General features: G+C 43.9%; 1 protein-coding gene across 5 annotated transcripts in view; it reads right to left on the bottom strand.

Annotated features, from left to right (window-relative positions):
* Window positions 1-19337, bottom strand: part of TENM4 (teneurin transmembrane protein 4) — a 760950-nt gene that overhangs the window by 289179 nt on the left and 452434 nt on the right. For 4 of the 5 annotated variants that reach the window (XM_019530413.1, XM_019530416.1, XM_019530415.1 and 1 more), the window contains exon 5: window positions 13806-14015. The exons of the other annotated variant lie outside the window; for it this stretch is intronic. In XM_019530413.1, coding sequence (XP_019385958.1) covers window positions 13806-14015 — 210 coding nt within the window. The remainder of the gene's footprint in view (window positions 1-13805; window positions 14016-19337) is intronic. 5 annotated transcript variants of the gene reach the window in all.

Raw genomic sequence — 19337 nt, 5'->3', positions numbered from 1 at the left:
CCTAGATGTTCACAGCACATCTGGAACAGTATCAACCTGCACTGATCTGCAGTATCAGCAATGTGCAGGAAAGGTATAATTAAAACAAGAGGATTAGAAATGATCAGGGGGTGCTAATAAGGAAGGCTATCAGCAGGTGAATGTGCATAGTTCGGATAAAGTAATATATTGGTAGTGCTAGTCCAGGGATATCCATGATACATTCATATCATGGACTTCCTTTACATTTTGAAGGGCAAGGAATTGTTTAAAATAATACACCCAGGAATAATCTCAACATTTCTGACTGATTATCAAGAAGAAGGGATAAGCTGTACTATACCGCGGTACAGGCCTCCAGAGGAGGTGATATCTTATTATTAAAGCCAGGCTTAACAACAATTTCAAAATTGTATGGGAATTGTACTGTATGGGAAACAATTTTGGATTGGGCAGTGTGATGTGCGACTCTCCCATAAAGCCTGAGCTATAAAAAAAGAGTCAGATGAATTTGAAACTAAGGTGATCTCTCTCCTGATTTTCAGTCCAGGGAGACATTTTCTCATATAAATATCTAGAAAAAAGTAGGTATTTGTATAATGAGTACTTTGGCCATCTGGTTATAACCATCTCTAAGCTCCTGTTTTACCACTCCCAATATTGGCCGACACAAGCCTTTCTAGACAGTCACTGATGCTCCTCCCCCATGCACGTATCGCCCACAGACGTGATTAATGCAAGAGGCTTTGTGCTGAGATTCTTATGAAATTCTGAGTCCCATCAAGCTGCTGCGACACCTCAGCTAGATTTATAGCTATAACTAAATCATCTGATCGCACCACTTCAGCACTGTGCTTCTCCCATTGCCACCTCATGTTTCAAAAGCATTGATTTTCCAGTTGTGTGTGTTGCTTATGAAGCACTCCAAGGCTTTGTGCGCTGCTTTATTTATTGGATTCCAAGCCCACTACCATTGCTGTTGCGCTAATGAGGCATGTGTTGCCACCTCGACTTTCTTTGAGCCAGGTTAAGAAGCTCAATTCTCTGCTTGTGTAGGAGGATCCCAAGTCCAACTCCAGGGCTGCCATGGCTGAATGATTTGGAATTATACCTACGATGATACAAAGCCTCATCTCATTGCCTGTGCCCACACACAACACCCACCAGCGGCAATAAGAATCATGTGCATAGAAAAGTGCAGGTTCATATACGCAGCACCTCTACGTCTGATGACTCCAAAAGGCTTTCTAACATTGTTTTACTACACCTGAAAACCCCTGAGAGACAGGTTCTTGCCTGTATACTACGTCCCTTTAAAAGACAGGGAAAATGAAGCACCGTAAGATAAAATGATTTGCCCAAAGGCTAAATAAGGACTCCGTAGTAGAGGCAAGAATGGATTCTGTGTCTGCAGGGCTGTGGAATAATAAGAAAAAGCACAGATCCAGGCCAGAAGTTACAGGAAATTTAGAAAATGCAGGTATTAACTGTCTGTAGTGACAGGCCCAGCCAGTCCCTTGCAGAAAGGCGGGTAAGAGAAGCAGGTTACAAGGTTCACAGCCTTTTGCCTATTTGATTGCCACGTCTAACAGGCTCTACAACTCACTGACTAGAAACTACAGTATATCATTGACTATCCAACCCCCTTGGCAAAGCATGTGCCAAAAAGCTGCTTGACCAGCTGAGTCCGTTTAGATAAGTGAAAGTGTAACATGGTCCCTGAGAAGTATAGCCATTTCTTTTCTTTCACCTTCATATCTTTCCTTACACCATCCCTTCTCATGCTATCTGAAGTCCCAGACTTCAGCTGGTTAATAACACGTAGTTTCTCTTGCACTGCTTCTACCTTCCTCTTGCATCTTCCTGCCAGTTCGTTCACTGTTGGTAACTATCAGGATGTGTGATAGTGTCACATCATCATGGTGAAGACTGGTGTGCCATTCGGATAAGTGAGGATGCACTGTATAGGAGGCAACTGCCAAAAGCTCAAGTCTGACTTCTTACGCCTTAGTTGCGAGACTGCTTGCTGAGACCCTGTTGAATAGGAGTAAAGGTGGCAGAATCAGGCTTAAATGCTCAAAGTAAGATAGTTCCTTGTTTTTCAATGCTGCCTCAAAGAGAGTTGCTGTATAAGGCCTTTCAGAGTTTCTGGTACCTTGGGATGTCTACACGAGCTGACACTTTATAAACGGGGATGTATTGTATTAAATGCCTGGCTTTCATCCATCTCTGTCACACGCTCATATGATTTAAACAGGTTCTTTTGTGTTCCATGTCTTTGCTCTTTAGTAGGTTTAATTGTAAAATGGGAAAAGAAAAGATCTCCCATGAAATCTTCCCACAAAGGACCTCATGGACACATTACAACAAGGGAGCCCAAACTTTGTGATGCTGGGGGCTATGTTAACAATACCTCAGGAACCTTAGACCACCTCTAATTTACACAGAAATGAATACGTTTTTTAAAGTTGGCAAGAAGGCTCCAGGAGCTATGCTTTGGACTTGCCATCAGAATATTGTGCCTGCATAATAATAATACTTTGCATTTTTATCACGGAGCCATAGAGAAGTAGGGATGGAAGCAACCTCCAGAGGTCATCTAAGCCAACCCCCTGTGTGAGACAGGATCATCCCTATCTAAACTCTCCTATATAATCATAATCTAAACTCTACCCTCAGCCCTGATACAACACTGACCTAACACCCTAACCTGCCACAAGCAAAGCAGGGAAAACACGACACCCAATGTCCTGCTTCTATAAAATGATGTCAATATATGCTCAAGAGGTCCCAAGTAAAGGGTCACACACCCTGCTACAAAGGAAGGCACCCCCCCCCCCCCAGTCTGCACCAATCTGATCATGGGGTAAAATTCCTTCCTGACCCCAAATGTGGCATCAACCTGACAAGACTCTCTAGCCAGAAACCTCTGGCTTTGCTCCTAGTAGGAGAATCCCCAGCTGAACCAGTTGAAGTCCCCAGCCTTGGCTGTAGCCAACCCCCAGTGCCTCTGGGAAGGCTTAAAAACACCCTGACACATGTAACAGCAAAACGGGAAGAGGGTCAGGGTAGGAGCAGCAACCAGCAAAGCCCAGAAACGTGGGAATCACCCATGGTAGAAACCAGGCATAGTTATGCCTATATCATCCCTGACTAGTGGCTGTCCAACCTCTTCTTGAACACCTTGGGTGATGGAGAGTGCACTACTTCCCTAGGCGCCTATTCCACTCATTTACTAGTCTCACAGTGAAAATGTTTTTTCAGGTATTCAATCTAAATTTACTGTTCTGCAACTTCAAGCCCTTGGTCCATGCCCTCCTTTCTGCAGCAAGAGAGAAAAGGAGCTTTCCCTCTTTACGGCAGCCCTTCAAGTATTTGAAGACTGCTATCATGTCCTCTCTTAAGCGCCTTTTCCACAAGCTGAATGTGCCTAGCCCCATCAGCCTCTCCTCATATCTTATTATTTGAGGGTCTCAAGGTGCTTTACAAAGTGGGGGAGCATAGCTGTTGTTATTCCCACTGTGGTTATGGAGAAGCCAGGCCCAGAGCCATCAAGTATCTTGCCCTACATCACAAAGCAAACTGAACTGGTTCCTGAGTCCCCTGACACTCGTTCCCAGGCTCGAAGCATTAGGAGATGCGGACCCTGTATGCATGGACTTTAAACTGATGATAACCACTGACCTAAGAGGCAAGACCAGCTACCTCAGATGCACGTGGCTTTTCTGTGTAAATACCGAAGATGGGAATGAAAAGCAAGCAAACAAAACTGTTAACCCTTCGAGGCTGGCCATTTTCCAAACTGCCAGCAAAACATGAATGCTTATGTAGGGCATGCAGACTTAGGCTTGCTGTCCTCAAAGGCTTAACCCAATTGACTCCTAAGGAAGTGTGACAGTCTTTCGTATAAATCCTTCCTAGATCAAAGGCTCCTTCTATGCCAGAACTGTCTGTCACATCAGCTTTACTGCTATCCATGGGTCCTAAGGACTTTGTCCTGCTGTTAGATACATGAGTGAGTGTTCCCTTGTTTCTTGAATAAAACCACTATGGTGGCAGCACTTGGGTATGCCTGGTGAGTGGCTTTAAATGGTACAGTGTGGTTCACATCTGCTAACCAGAAGCAGCAGTCTCTTCTGTCTATATTTCAACACTTACTTTGCAATGGCAGGAGCCCCTTGATCAATGAAGTGCAGCCTCAGAGATGTTGCCTGCCCTGGCCCCCCTCCACATAGAGCCCCAGTGTTTCCACCTAAGGATATTGTGGTTTTATTCGGGGATTTTTTTTTTAGCTGAAGAGGGTCACACGATGCTCTGGGTTGAGATTAATAGTGTGTTACAATTTACCTGGCAAATGATAATGCAAAGCACAGAAAATGTAAAAAGGAGGGGAAGAGATATCTCCGGAGGCTGGCACATTATTGAATGCTCAAGTCCTAGAGAACAGGTACTTTAAAGCAAAAGAATTGCCTGGATCTTTGCTCCTTGCAAATTAATCAGTGGCCCACAGTGGCTAGCAAATCAGAGTTGACAAATACAGTTCAGAGCCCCCGGGCCATCACTTAAAATGGAGACATGCGATTTGAAAACCACTAATGGAAGAAGCTTTCCAAACCAGAATTCGTTCCCAACTGGGAGCTCCACTGCACCATGAAAACATGATTCAGCCAGGAGTGAGCCACCGTCAAACTCTGCACAGTATTTTCAAACATTTTGCAATTCTAAATGCTCTCATTTTCCCCTGCGGGTCTGGAAGAGCTGTATCAATAACCGTCACAACTCAGCAAGGTGCATACAACCCACAGCGCCTTCAGGAAGCCCTCTGACCTCTGCCTTCTTGGGCTCAGAATGAGGTCAAATAAATCAGTTTTACCTGGTACTTCCAGAATGCCTTTCAACCAAGAAACTCAAAGCATTTACCAAACACTAATTACTTCAAGACTGGGAGAAAGGTAACACAGGATCTTGGTTCTTTTCTTATTTATACTGATATGAATCAGGGGCAACGCCAATTAGGCTAACCATGCTACACAGGCAGGAAGCTGGTACGCTAGCAGGACTGAGCCCAGAACTGCACCTGCTTTGCTGCATCATCATGCGGCAGATGGGATAGGGAAAGGTTAAGTGCCTAGACCAAGAACACTTAGGCAGTCGGTGGCAGTCAGATGCAGCTTTCCCACCCCCGCTCTACTCCAACCACTTCCTCCTTTTTGTCGCCCTACTATGCCTGAGATCCCAGCGGGATCTTATCTACTGGGAGCTTCGTTCCCTGCTAATCTCCCTACACTCTTTTTATGAGCGTGACCCGACACAGATCAAAACACTTCAGGCTCTGCAGTCAATAACCATCAAATGGGCAATAAATAAATGCTTCATTTTCTTTAACAGTGCAGAGATTAATTCCTTCTCTGGAGCAAAGACTTCATCATGTATTTGCATGTTACACATTTAAAGCCACAAAGCCAGTTTTGCACACAGGCATCAAAGACCAAGCCCTGCTATTTTTGTTTGTGCTCTGGTACCTTAAAGCCAAATAGCTTTTTTTTTTGCTTTTCCTTTTCCAATTTTGTAAAAATAATTTTTTTTCTCCTGAGATGAGACCCTGCACAGCTTGTCAAGTTTCAGCCTGCAGTGAATTTTTACTGCAGATATACACCTCTGAAAGCAGGGGTTTCAAATGGAAAAGCTGACATAACCTTAACTATACCAGTGCTGCTGTAATGCTCAGGTTACTAGGAATATTTCTGCTGCCAATTCAGTTTAACAAGTCTGAATGCATATAATTTGTTCCAGTTGTCTTTCCTCAGAGTGGGGTTCCTCTGTGCACACTTTTCAATGTGGCTTGCATTAAAGAGGGAGCCCACTCCTATGTAAATTTGCACGCACGCAGATACGGTTTTATCGCTGCTACAGTGCTATAGATCTGCTTTAACTGTTTCAGTGTGGTTTCCTGCCGCTCTGGAAAGGTGACTCCCTAGGCTGTTCTTTTCTGCTGAATGTCACAATCATAACTTTGCTCTCTTGAGCATGGTGAGTGACGTTTACTATCTGTAGGGAAACCACCTTCTGTGCATTTGGTATTCAGGGCCAAACTTGGTCTTGTTAAAGCCAGACTGACCTCAGCTGGGTCCGATTTGAGCTTCAGTGCAGTAAGAGCTTGATCCAAATCCTGTTGAAGTTAATGGAAAGCCTCACACTGACTTCAGTGATGGATGTGATCCCACAGTATATGAGTTGCTTACCTCTGGTTCATACTTAAGCCAAGCAATTGCCAGTTTAAACAAATAATCTCATTACACAAACCTAAAACACAAGTCAGCCTTCAGTAAGACCAAGGCAAGTGGCCACCTAAAGTATAAATATCCCATGGAAGCTTATATCCCATGCCCTATATCTAACCTCCCATACTAACCGTAAGAGTGGAATTGGAGGAGCAGCACCCGAGGACAGCTCCATTTTCCAGCAGGACTGGAGGGGAATAATGCATGATCTGATCCACCCCACCGACGGTGCTTAGAAAAGCTCTTCTCTTGGCAGGAGGAAGGAGGGTCTTGATGGTCAAGGCAAGTAGTTGTGTAGTAAGACACTTACTGGCTCTGCAGCTAAACAAATCTACTAATCTGGGTGATTTCAGTGGACACAGTAAGAGATGCAGATGTTCAGAAGCTCAGAAATCTGGTCCAAAGTGATTCAGGCCAGATACACGATACTTGAGGGGCTCAAATAGGAACTTAGGGCCCCCTCTATGCATTACACTTATGCTGCGATTTCTGTGTTAATCACAGCATAGATGGCAAGGGAGCCCTACATGCACCCAATTAAAGGTGCTATAAAATGGCAAACCAATCATAAAAATGTTCACATATAACACTCCTTTCTGTGGTGCCTTAAACTAAATGTGTGGCCTGTCCAGGGCTGTTCCAGGGCTGGTGTTGACAAACACCTGATTGCTGGCTCCAGCCCGGGTTTCCAACCGGCCCAGTGCAGTCCTGGATCTGTGGCTGAAAATCAGATGAGGATTGCACCTGGTCATGCTGGACTGAGGGCACATGGCTTTCAACTTGGTGGTGCAGGCAAAGCCTGGGATCAGGATTCAAGGCTACACTGGCATGGGCAAAGGGAAAGGGTGTGATTGGGATCCGGTACCTAATCCCAAAATTGCACCTCTTGCTATGCATGTGTAGAACAGGAGGCATTATTGTTGGGACCGGGGGTCAGATCCCCAGGTGCCTTTCAATGACTGTGTGCCGGGGGCCTGCGAACAGATCAAAATATATTGCATAACAATTCTTTCCTGTCAAAAATGCCTCCTTTTTACATTGCTTTGTTGCAAAAAAACCCAAACAAGCCCTGTTTTATCTTGATCTTTTATCTTTGTTCGGTTTAAAATACCTTTTACTGATTTTTTTTAAAACACATTTATGAAAAAACTGTTTAGATCATGAATTTTTTGGGGGGAGGGGGAAATTCTGCTATGTGAATAAGGTGATAACATCATTTCAAAATATAATTGCCCATTACAAAACCGTGATAGGATAAATGGGAAGCTGCCAGAAAATAGTTGATAAAAATTATAAAGAAAAAAAAAGATTAAAAAAACCCAAGAAACGGAAGTTATTTCAAATTCAGATTGTTGTAATTTTTTTGGACCTACTCTGACCTCATACTTGAAGAAAATTTTGGCTTGGGACGTCCTGTTCCTCAGTTTCCCATACTCTAAAAGCACAAGCAGTGCTAATGCCACATAGGTGCCGAGAGATTGGTTTAATATACATTTCCAACTGGCACCGCGATCCCCTGATGGAAGGCTACTAGGGGCTGCAATGGCTAATGATCATGATCGTATTTAGCGCATTTAGCAGCAGAACATCCTTCCTGTTCACTCGCTGTGAGGAGGCAAAGGGGCTTTCCTGGGCCTTGTGAAAAAGCATCAAGTCATACATAAAAGAAAATGTAATATAATCGGTATTCATTATTTATAATTAGATGAGAAAAACATCATTTATTAATACCATAGTATCAAAGGTTCTGCTGTGGTCCCCTTTCAAATCCCTGAAAGTTCCTCCCTTTGTCCTCACAAAGCACCATTGTCTTTCAAAAGGCTTTAATTATTCCATTTTTCAGCCCTCTTTCACATTCTGATTTCTCTCTCTCTCTCTTTCAGGCTCTGAGCCTGCAAAGGCCTAAGCCCGTGCTTGAACCTGTGAGCATTTAACACCTCTGGGACTAGTCGTGCACATGGGTGTGTATGCAAGGGTAGTCACAGGACCCGATTCAAAGCTGACTAGTTAATATAAGTCTTCTAACTGACTTCAGTGGGCTTTGACTCACAATGGTAAGTTCTGTATGACAGAAACTATATGCTTGTTAGAGATATGCACAGCACCCGACACACTGCTGATCTACACAAATAGGAATAATGAGGACGATAATCCTAGGCATATCTATAGTTGTGAGCAACTTGGTGCAGAGAACACGCATTTCTGACTACTACTACCTGACTACCCTGACGAAGGGCATTTATACCGAAAAGCTTGCTAAGAAGATTTTTTCCAACTATTTGAGTCCGTCTAATCAAAGATATCGGATTTACCCGAAGAACTTTCTCTACTACTACTGGTAGCCCTTTTCTACCTGTAATGCTATTGCTCAGCTGGTGTAAAATGGCATTGCTCCACTGACATTTCCAATTTAACCAGCTGAAGGTATGAGAAAAACCAAACTGTATTACCAGGCTGTCCCTGTTTAGCTTTCAAGTGTGAGAGATCCTGGGTAAATTCTGAAGCGTGTTGTGCCGGGCGGGGGGTGGATGTCGCAGCGGTTAAGTAGGTGCAAAGCTACTTCTAAGGGAGGGGATGAGAGAGAGAGAGAGAGAGAGAGAGAAAGTAAGTGTGGGGAAGTAAGTTAGGGACTGAAAACAAGTTTTCCGGTCATTACCACCTCAGTGAGAAACACCTCAGAGAAACCTACTCTTATGGAGAGACAATGTGAACTCCCCCTATGATGCTTGCCCAGGCCCAGAAAGAGCGAGTAATTCAAAGTGCGGGGCAGAGGAAACCTTGCGGTTGCATGAGAAACTATTCCTTCCTTCATTCTCTCCGTTCAAAGAAACCAAAGGGTGGGTGCTGGGGACTTGTCGCTGTCAACTACCGGCACAAAGAGAAGAAAGGGAATGGGGAGCGATTCGACCCACAGTAAAACCGTGTTTGAGAGCAATCTATAGGAAGTGCAGATATGCACATGCAGCTCCGTGAAAGGCCGTAGCCCTCTGCGGGAGAGCTCCTCTGCCATTGACTCTAAGGGAGATGGCTCCTTGATCCAGCCCTTATTCTCCATGGAAAGAGTCCCATGGAAGCTGCACCAGCTCCTCAGCCTCCCGCCGGAGAAGACTTATGCGAGTGCACACTTGTGTGTAGTTTCATTGACCTCTACGGCTGCAAGCTAACGCTTGCACTGCCTATGCATTATCGATGGTGAGTGCATGTGCTGGCATTCAAGGTATAATAATAACTGAGTGCCACGGTGACTCTCAGCTTCATTTTGGACTGAAGTAAATTTACACCGAACAACCTAAACGAGATCTCTACTGAATTGTTTGTGAAGAAATGTCCTCGCTGGCATCAAGGGAACAGGACTAGTGCAGAAAAAGGGGTTGAAGAGAAGCAGGCCTGGGAACAGTATGTGTGAGAGACTTAATAGATGGGAAGATGTCAACCACACTTGGGCACAGGTTTTCAAAAGGGGCTCTATCACCCGAAGCCTGTAGTTTCCACCAGAAGACGGCCACTTATACCTGTCCTGAGACCTGTGACTTTTGAAGGGGCTTTCTTCAGCTACACAGATGTACCCATGGGGGTACACGGAGTACCAGAGTCGAATTTGGGATGCCTGTCTTTAAACACTGATATAGGCCTGCTTTTCTTTGGCATCTTCTAATGTTGTGCATGCTCAGTTCTGTGTCTTCTGAAGCCGAGTGCCCAAAAACGGTGCTTTTCAATGCTGTGGGTCTTCATCTAAGTTACTGAATAGAGAAGGCTAATTCTAAAGGTGCTTCTTTTACCTTTGCATCCTCATCTAACCTTCCTATTGTCTAGTTCAAATGCCTGACACAAGATGGCAAAAAAGAAAACTTAAACACACTTAACAACAGTTCACACATTTAAAGATGGTCCAGCAGCAAAGGAGTATAGGAAGTCTTTCAGGTGTAGATCTTGGGGTGGAGTTAGGTACCTGATTATCTTTGAAAATCTGATGCTTTATCTCCCGGCTTCTCAGCTCCCCGGGGAGGTAAACAGCACTTCCCTGCTCCACAGGGAAGCTGTGACAGTAATTAAAGATTGTGAGGACATCAGCAATGGTCCCTATAAGCAACTTAGACTGATTTCTAGCTATCACTTCTCCTGCCTGCCTTTGCTACTTGCTAGACACCATGACTGCATGATTTTTATTCACTGAGACAGGAGTAAAAAAAACAAACCTGGGAAAACTATCAACACTGGGTACCTAATTTTATGGATTTTAGAAGGCCCTGATTTTCTGAAAATGGAGGAGTAATGGCACCTCCTAAAACTGAAGTCCTTTTACAATGTTGCACGTTCAGTACCTGACACTCGAGACATCCAAGATCACCGGCCACTTTTGCAAATCTGGACCAACAGAGCAAATGGAAAAGTCCATTTGATAGCGAAAAATCTGTTAATTTTTGGTATTTAGCTGCACACATTTTTAGCAAATCCAGTATGGTTTTTACCTTGAGAATGCCATTACGAAACACAAAGTGAAATGCAAAAGAAAGAAAACATCGGTGCCTCTCCTTACCTTCCTTAATTTCGCGGTACTTGTTTAAAATGTTAGCAGACTGTTTTCCTAGAGCACTCGTGTTCGAATTGAATGGAATGGAAAAAAAAACCCCAGTCTAGCGTATCTTCAAAAAGTAGCATATTTCTTAAGTTGCATGTGCATTGTATTTGCGATTTACATGGGGATTTGCAACAGCGGTGCAGCTCCCTGGGTGTTACTTACTTTGGATGGACTCCTCTCAGACAGAGTTTACACAGCTGTGGAAAGAAAACCTAGCAGGGATCAATTAAAAAGTGCAACACAAATCCTTCGCAAGGCATTCTCAGGCAGTCCCGCTGCTGAGGCAGCTACTATGCTCAGCGAATGAGTGCTCTAACTGTATTAAACTTCGTTCTAACCCAAATAAGCTTTTACTAATTTTCCCTGTTTAGGGGACATAAAGAGCTGCCTTTGTCATTTAAAGTCTGAGCTGCCTAAGCCTCATAGAAACAGAACTTTATGGAACTAAGGGAATTAAATCCATTTACAGAGGTCAGAAGAGTCTTAGGTTTTTTTAGCCATGATGGGTTTGGATGCTCTGTGCTTCTTATTCATGAGAACTCCCGGCTTATGGACTGATAGGATGGATAATAAATCAGAGTGGCTTTCAAAGGTCACCTTTGTTTTTTGCTGATAGCAGAGTGACGGTGACATCCTAGCAGGTCACAGATGTGCTGGATTTACCTGCACCTCTCATTATTGAACAACTAGAGTCACCAAGCAAATGAGACCCCAGACACACTGGGACATATTTATTACCAACCTGCAGAATTTTACACACAAAGAAGGCCCTGGGGACTGTAAAGTGTCTACAAACCACTGCAGAAAGCAGCCAGAAGAGGAGTAGGATAAATAAGTAGAAAGGCAAAGAACCTGAAGTCTCACTAACTCACCACCAGCACATCAATAATACAATAATGTCATCAACCCACTGCAGACTCTGAACAATGCTTTTTCTGTTGTTCAGTTAATTAGTAAAAGAAGAGATTAAGGGCTTTAATCTCTCTGTGTCTTTCCATCTCTCTCTCTCCCAGGCGTTTTACCTGGGGGTTGCGTGCGTGTGTGCGCGCGCGCGTAGACGAGCAGAGGAATAAAAACATACCTATGTTATATTACGATCTTAATTACCACAAGTGCTAATTTGGCTTTCTCTCCAGCCATTATTTCCTTCTGAATACATACAGAGGAGATAAAGAGGTGTCCAACAGCAAACACCAAAGGGTCACCCACAGGGTTGCAAACTTAACTGTGCCAGTGGGCTGGAGTAGGGGGAGGGAGCGGGGGAAATGAATTTTATGCATGTTCCTGAATGAATGCAACATTGTATTTCCCACTGCTTTCCTTATGATGACAATTCAGAGCAGATAACCTTCTCCTTCCAAAAGCCCTGAAGGAAAGTTTGTTTTTACCATAACAAATGCGATAAAAAGGGGAAAAAAAGGGAGGGGGAACTGAGGAGGGGTGGAATAAATTAAATAATGTCAAAAGGAATCAGGACTCGTGGTAGAGGTGATATCTTTTAGTAGACCAACTAGATTTTTGCAAAAAACATTCTTTAATTGCAAAAATCTAGTTGGCTTAATCGTTTATTGCAAACATCTAGTTGGTCTAAGAAAAGATAGCACCTTTACCATGAGCCCCGATTCCTTCTGCCTTGAGAGCAATATGGCTACAACCTGGATACCTTAAAAATGTCAAACTTTTCTCCCCCTACTTTGAAATAACCTATAAGGAAACCTTCCTATAAGCTTAACATAAATGGGGCTAAGCTGTTGCCAGCTGCTCTAAACCTCTTTCACCTTTTTCTTTTTCTTTTTTTTTTTAAAGATATCTATGAAAGGCTTTACCTTGCTCATAAATCAGACCTGTGTGCAATTATCACTCAGGCTGGATGGCCGTGGGTTGAGTGGCCCCTGTTATTTCATTGCTGGTATCTGCACTATGTCAGGTTACACCATCCCTGATGAATTTAACACGTCCTTGTCAATGAGCCTTGTCTTCCTAGTTACGCCTCATTGTCTAGAGGAATCAGAGTTGTAAAACAAAACTTTTATTTCCTTTGCCCCCTGTTTAGGCAGCGTGCTCTGTGTAGGGATGATCCTCAAAGCAGGGAGGTAGTGAGTACCCTCAACTCCCACTGAGGTGGGGGAAGTTGGAAGCATAGTGCTCTTGCCCCAAATATATCTGGAGGCTGTTTCTCAAGGGAACCTGGAGAAATGTGGGTCCATAAGCCATTTGTGGCCTATGTGTGTGAAGGGAGCATGCGGGTGTCACTGTCACGACTCGTCTCTAGTCTAAAAACCCATGGGCTGAGGTTTTAGGAGGTACTTTTTTCCATCAGCATGGTTGCAGTGTAGCCACCGAGACACTTTTACATCTACTCCAATCTGAAACAATAAAATCAGGCTCAACAAAATGCTGCTGGCAGGCGTGACGTCATCCAGGATACATCCACCTGGCCTGTTCTCATTCAACCCAAAGTGACATTTCGTAAAGCATGATTTTTCACCTGAGCTGGCAATGAAACATCAGCAGGAACAGCAAAGAAAGTCACTGGCCTTTTGCAGACGGGGCCCGATTTTGTTTGCCAAGTTTGTTTGTTTTTTCCCGCATCAAAGGGGAGGGGAAAAAAAAACCCAACTCAACAAACAAAACTCTCCCGGGCGGTGGGTGGCATTTCAGCACCGCTGCTGCACAACCAAAAGTTTCGGAGCTGGGCTCAGGTGCCGTCTCGTTGGGTGGCTTGTTCGAACCCGAGCACGAACGGTTCATTTAGCGGACAGACAGGGGGATGCCATCCGCAGGAAACAGCGAGGTTCAATGCAACATCGTTTTCCAGATATTAGCAGCAAATTGCAAGCAGGAGTCATCCAATAAAGGGTGCATTAATATTCAAGCCCGGAAGACAAAGCAAACCTTCATTGTACAGGCCCACACACATCTTGTAAGACAAGCAAGCAGTAAAGTAGGTAGAGAGAATAACTCACCATTGGCAGGGACACAGAGGTTTCCAGAGCCACTTTTAACTAAGAATGAATTAGGGACAAACTCTTCCTCAGAGTCAGAGTCCTGGGTTGGCTGGGCCACACCATTGCCTAGCAACCTTCTCTGGCTCTCATTGGCCGGTGGGGAAGGGGGAGGGGAAGGGGACTGCTCAATAGGGGTTGATGAAGCGGATGAACAATGCAAGGGAGGACCTGTGAACCACAAACACAAAACACAGACAGAAAAAATAAAAATTTATAAGGGACACAAGGAAAGTCAACAGAAAGCATGCACAAAGGGGAGGGGGCTTTCCAAACAGGACGTACTGCACATATTTATTAACGTGCCTGCGTAATTAGCACTGTGGGGGAAGCGAGACGCTGCATAGGCATGTCTTGCTAGACTTAAGAGACATGCATAGACTCAAATATTCGCATGGTGCAGTTTGTGTCTGGGAAGCCCCGTGGCTTCTGCCAGTGCCTACGCTGATATAACGAAACGTGCACCGCGAAGCAAAAAAGGTTGCACTCCAAACCGAAGCTTATTTTAAAAGGAAAAACCCCCAACTTTACAATATTTATTTGCTCCTATGCTTTCTTACCAAAGTATCTGCAACTGGTTTGGGGGTTGCATTCAACTGCTCCATTGTGCTGGTTATAATGCAAAAGGGCCTTTACTCAAAGTAAAGCCCTTACTTGTATGAGTAAAGGGTACAGAGAGATCCACTAACATTGCATTAGTGCCTGTCAGGGAGCAAATGGAGCTAACTAGTCACAGGGCAGAAACAAAAAGTCAATCCAGACAGCGCAGTTTCACTGATGCAGTCAGAAGGGATGCACTAAATTGGAGTCTTAGGTAATATTTATATAGTGTACTCCTGCTGACTTCGAAGGAAATGGGATCCGGAGCATAGAAAGTATTTAGGTCCCAGCTCTAAAAAACATGGTGCAAAGAATCTGCAGGATCAGGGCCTGATATCAAGCAGACTTTGGAAAAACACTGGCAAACCGAAACCCTCAAGTAGCTGAAAGAAAGCTACTCACGCAGCTAAGCCTCCTGTCAGAATACGTGCAGTACATCACTTAAAAACAAGGGGAATATAAGCACAGACATATAATACATTAAAATACAGGACAGTGTTTTTTTTTTCCCTTGAAACGTTTTCTGGGAGAGTCAATGATTAATCGGTCACATTTTCCAAAAAGTTATTAAAAATCCATCAAAATTACTCAGAGCTGAAAAATCACCAGAAGGAAACTGTCTGGCTTGGTAAAAGTTCTTGTTTTAAAGAACCTCTATCTGAACACAACAAAATTATATGCCACAGCATAGTTGAGAAGCAAGATTTGTGAGGCAGAGTAAAATCTGTTATTGGACCACCTTTACAGTTGGGGTAAATGTTAAGAGAAGCTTTTGGTCACCCAATGCCCTTCTTCAAACTATACTTGCTTCCTTCTCCAATCCGAGGAAGAGCATTTTGTGCCTAAAAGTTAGTCTAACATCTGTCCCAAGGAAACCTGGACCAATAAAAGGCATTGCTGTGCCTCACAAATCTTGCTGCTTGTGTATTCCCTGGACCATCGTGGCTGCAACAACACTACAATGCTACAACAGCGTAGCTGCACAGTATTTCCTACTAGACACAAAGTTAACACGGTAGAAAGAGCACACAACCCCCAAACAATTGAGCACGAGAAGGTTTAGAAACCTAAAAGGCCTCTTTTGCCCCCTTGGTTTCCTCCCACCTTAGTCTTGGTCACTGGACCTTGTCATGATGGGCATGGGGTGCCTCCCTCTGGAAGTTGCCTCCCGGGTATATGCAGATCCCATACCTGGTAGAAGGGTCCTACAGCATTTGACTGCATTGTTTTTCCGCGAAGGTCTGATCGCAGCTGACTGCAAAGCAAAGGTACTAGAGAATGCAGAGGAATGAAACCTGAAGCTGCCTGTTCTCGGAGGTGCTGCGAGTAATTGTGGCTCCCCTGAGAAGTAGTCAGTCTTGGCTAAGAAGTCTAAACTCCTGTGTACCAACAGTGTTTTGATTACATTCGGTGCTGTCTGCGCCTGAAGCCATGAACCCTATGTATTTTATTAAGCTCTCGGTTGGATTGATCTGCGTGTAGATCCCTCCTCCCAGCTCCGAGACATGGTTAACTCGAAATCTCTGGAATGCAGTCTATGGACTCATGGCCACACACCCTTCCTGCGAGGGGAGGCAGAAAGCTGTAGCTCTCCCTCTGCAATAACTGTGTAGGTAGTAAGGCAGCTGGAGGGAAAGACGGGGTATTTATTCTGTAGCCAGCGAGAACGTGGGCTTATGCATGTGCAATGGCTTGGTGGGGGAAGTAGGAGCGGGGAGGCAGTGTTGAGTGGTTAGAGCACTAGCCCAAGACTTGGGAACCAAGCGCTGCTCTGCAACAGCTTTCCTTTGTGACCTTAAGCTCCTCACTTAGCCTGACCATACTTCAATCTCACAGTCTGGGAAATGGGAATGATCGCCTATAGATGTAGTTAACCCTACATGTCCCTAAGTCTTTGAGGCAATGAGAGGAACATGGGCTTCCAAGGGAGGTGGTGCTCTCCCCTACCTCGGGGGTCTTTAAGAGAGGCTGGATAGGCATCTGGCCAGGGTCATCTGACCCCAGCACTCCTTCCTGCCTATCTCAGACTCGATGATCTATTGAGGTCCCTTCGGACCCTAACATCTAGGAATCTATGAAACACACATAGTGGGGGGATGCGCAGGCCTTGTACAAACAGTTGATCATTTTCTAGCCCTTTTCTACCCCTGTCTACAAAAAGGCAAGTTTTAGTTGTGGCCATCACACTCAGAGGAGCACACCCCCTTAAAAAGATCAGGTCGGGGAGGGGAATGGGTTTTCTTCTTTGTCCTTCCCCGAACTGGCCCCTGGCAGAGGTCAGGCATAGTGGTGTAATTCCATTGACCTTTTCAGGTTATCCTTGATTAATTCTGGTTTAGCGGCGATCCAAATCAGGCCCAGCACTGAACTAGCTAATCCACAGGCCTCTAATCGATGGAATCAGAATGGCTTATCCGTGGCTCAGAGGCCCTATAGTAATTCACCTTCAGCACAAGTTGTGCTTCTAGAGCTGCGGGGGTGACCAACATAAACTAGAACAGTCCTAATTCACCACAAAGTTGTTCGATTCTAATATGAATTCTATACATTTCTAGTATTTCTGCTGTGAAACCCTGAATCCTAATGTGCTGCTTAATAAACTGGAAGATGCTTTATCTATGTCTCCAGGAAGCCAAGTTCCTAAATCTCTCTCAGAATTTAGCTCTCCAGGCCCATAATGACACAAGAAATGTCACCCTGGGTCAGACCACAGGTCCATCTAGCACCCTATCCTGTCTCTCATAATGGCCCTATTCCAGCTGACAGAAGATAATATTTTCCAGCCACAGAAACCCCAAGACCAGCTAACCGCCCCCCCCAACATACAAGCCCATAATATTTTCAACCCCAGATTCTTTATGAAATCTTTATGAAGAGGGAGATCAATAAGATGACTAAATCTAACAAATGTATGGGAATGGTAAAAGTAGGGCTACCCTACTACACTTCACACTCTCGGTGCTTTGCCCAAGTCATGCAGCGCACGTGGCAGGAGTATGACAATCTGAAGTTGGAACGGTCCCACGTGCAAAATGTCAATGCTTCTGTTGGTTTGTGTCAGACAGTTTATGCTATTTTGCAATAGTTTTTGATACTACAGTTCCCTAGACTTTTCCTAGTGTGACTCTTCCCCAATACTGAAATAATGGCAAGGCGCAAAGAAAAGCTAAGGAAAATTTTTCTCTATAGTCCACACTAGACTTTAATCACCTACACCCTTATCGAATACACATTCAAGTTCTCTTGGGCTTCAAGGAGTGCATGATCTGACCTTTTATATGGAAGATTTCAGTAAGCTCATGCATACTAACAATGCTATTCGCATATGCAGTCATTTCCAGGGCACAGACACATACTGTTGTGTATCCTGGAAAATCCCCCCCACCTCCTTATGCAAACAGGATTGATGTGGATGCAAGAGGGGATTCCACAAGCTATTGTTTAAAGAGGGTCATCAGTCAGTTTTGCTCCTCATAGCTGTATGGATTTCAATTCACATGTAAAACGTACATAGGCACAATAACACCTTCTTGTTAAACATATCAACCATCTCCGGTGTACAAATCAAATGTATCTGATAGCCTCGTATAAACAATTCTCTAAGAGCATTATCTGCTTCTTGTTGATTGTACAAAATGCCAAAAATAAATGTCATCATCTAACAAATCTAAAGCCAGCAGTGGGTCCAAGACACCAAGCTAAATCCTTTACTTTACTCATGCAGGTAATCTCACTGAAGCCAGGGGGACTATGTGCCTGAGTCAGGCAAGTAGGATTTGGCCCATCTGCTTTCGTCCTGGCTTCTAGAGGAAAATTTTCTAATTGATTAGTACAAAATGAATTCACAGCAACAGTGGGTTGCTATGGAACCTGAGCAAATAGGCCAAATCCGTTGACAACATGTGGTATTTCTCCTTCAAAAAAATATAAAACAGAAGGACCAGATCACCCATTCATTATGCACACCCTTGTAATTTGGAAACTAATGAAAAGAAAAACAAAACCAATTCCAAGGATGGGCCCCTCGGCATCATTTTGTATCCATCCCTTGTATCCTTTTTTACAAGGAAGAGTCCAAATGTTCTTTGGACATGGAGCACAAATAATAAAAAGTTGCACAGCTCTGTGTGAATGATATGCTACTTTCACTGGTTAAGGGAAAGTGAAACATAAACTTCTCATTGTACCGATATGCCAGTATTTCAGCTTAAACAGCATGGCAGGGGGTCGGACTAGATGATCTACTAAGGTCCCTTCCGACCCTAGAAACTATGAAACTATAAACCTTTTTTTGGGGAAAAAAACAACAACTCCCAAAACAGGGAAAGGTATGTTGAAACCTCTAGAAGATTTAGAAATATATTTAAGAATCACAAATTTTGGAAATGGTTTACCAAAAGGGTTCTATTTCCCTACTTAAAATAAACCTGTAAAATTCACACAGCTACTTAAAAACTGGAGGGAAAAGACAGAGAAGTACCACACTGGTCCATAATATTTCAGGAAAAAGTTCAGAAAAATAGTAAGGAAAGCTTCAGTTCATACTATAGACTTCAGTTTTATCTTGCAGAAGTCATTGCATCCCTTCAAAGGCACTGAACACCGCACAGGAGTGGACCCTTAGAAAGTCTACCATCAAGAACAGTTATTAGGAAGTCAGTAATTTAGGGCATGCAAAGAGATGCCCAGCAATTAAGGGCAGTGAAATGCCTCTTTTGGGATCATCATAAACGTTAAATTTGTCCAAAACTGGTTAGATATCAGGTGCTGATGAACACTGATTTTTCACACTGCAAATGCCTTAAGGCAAGGTATTTCACTAGAGTTAATTTATAGTTTCATAGTTTCATAGTTTGTAGGGTCGGAAGGGACCTGAGCAGATCATCTAGTCCG

The sequence above is a fragment of the Crocodylus porosus genome, unplaced genomic scaffold, assembly GCF_001723895.1.
Source record: "Crocodylus porosus isolate Cpor-Errol unplaced genomic scaffold, CroPor_comp1, whole genome shotgun sequence".
Classification (NCBI taxonomy): domain Eukaryota; kingdom Metazoa; phylum Chordata; order Crocodylia; family Crocodylidae; genus Crocodylus; species Crocodylus porosus.
Note: the sequence above shows the minus strand (reverse complement) of the source record. Positions and strands in the feature narration are given on the sequence as shown.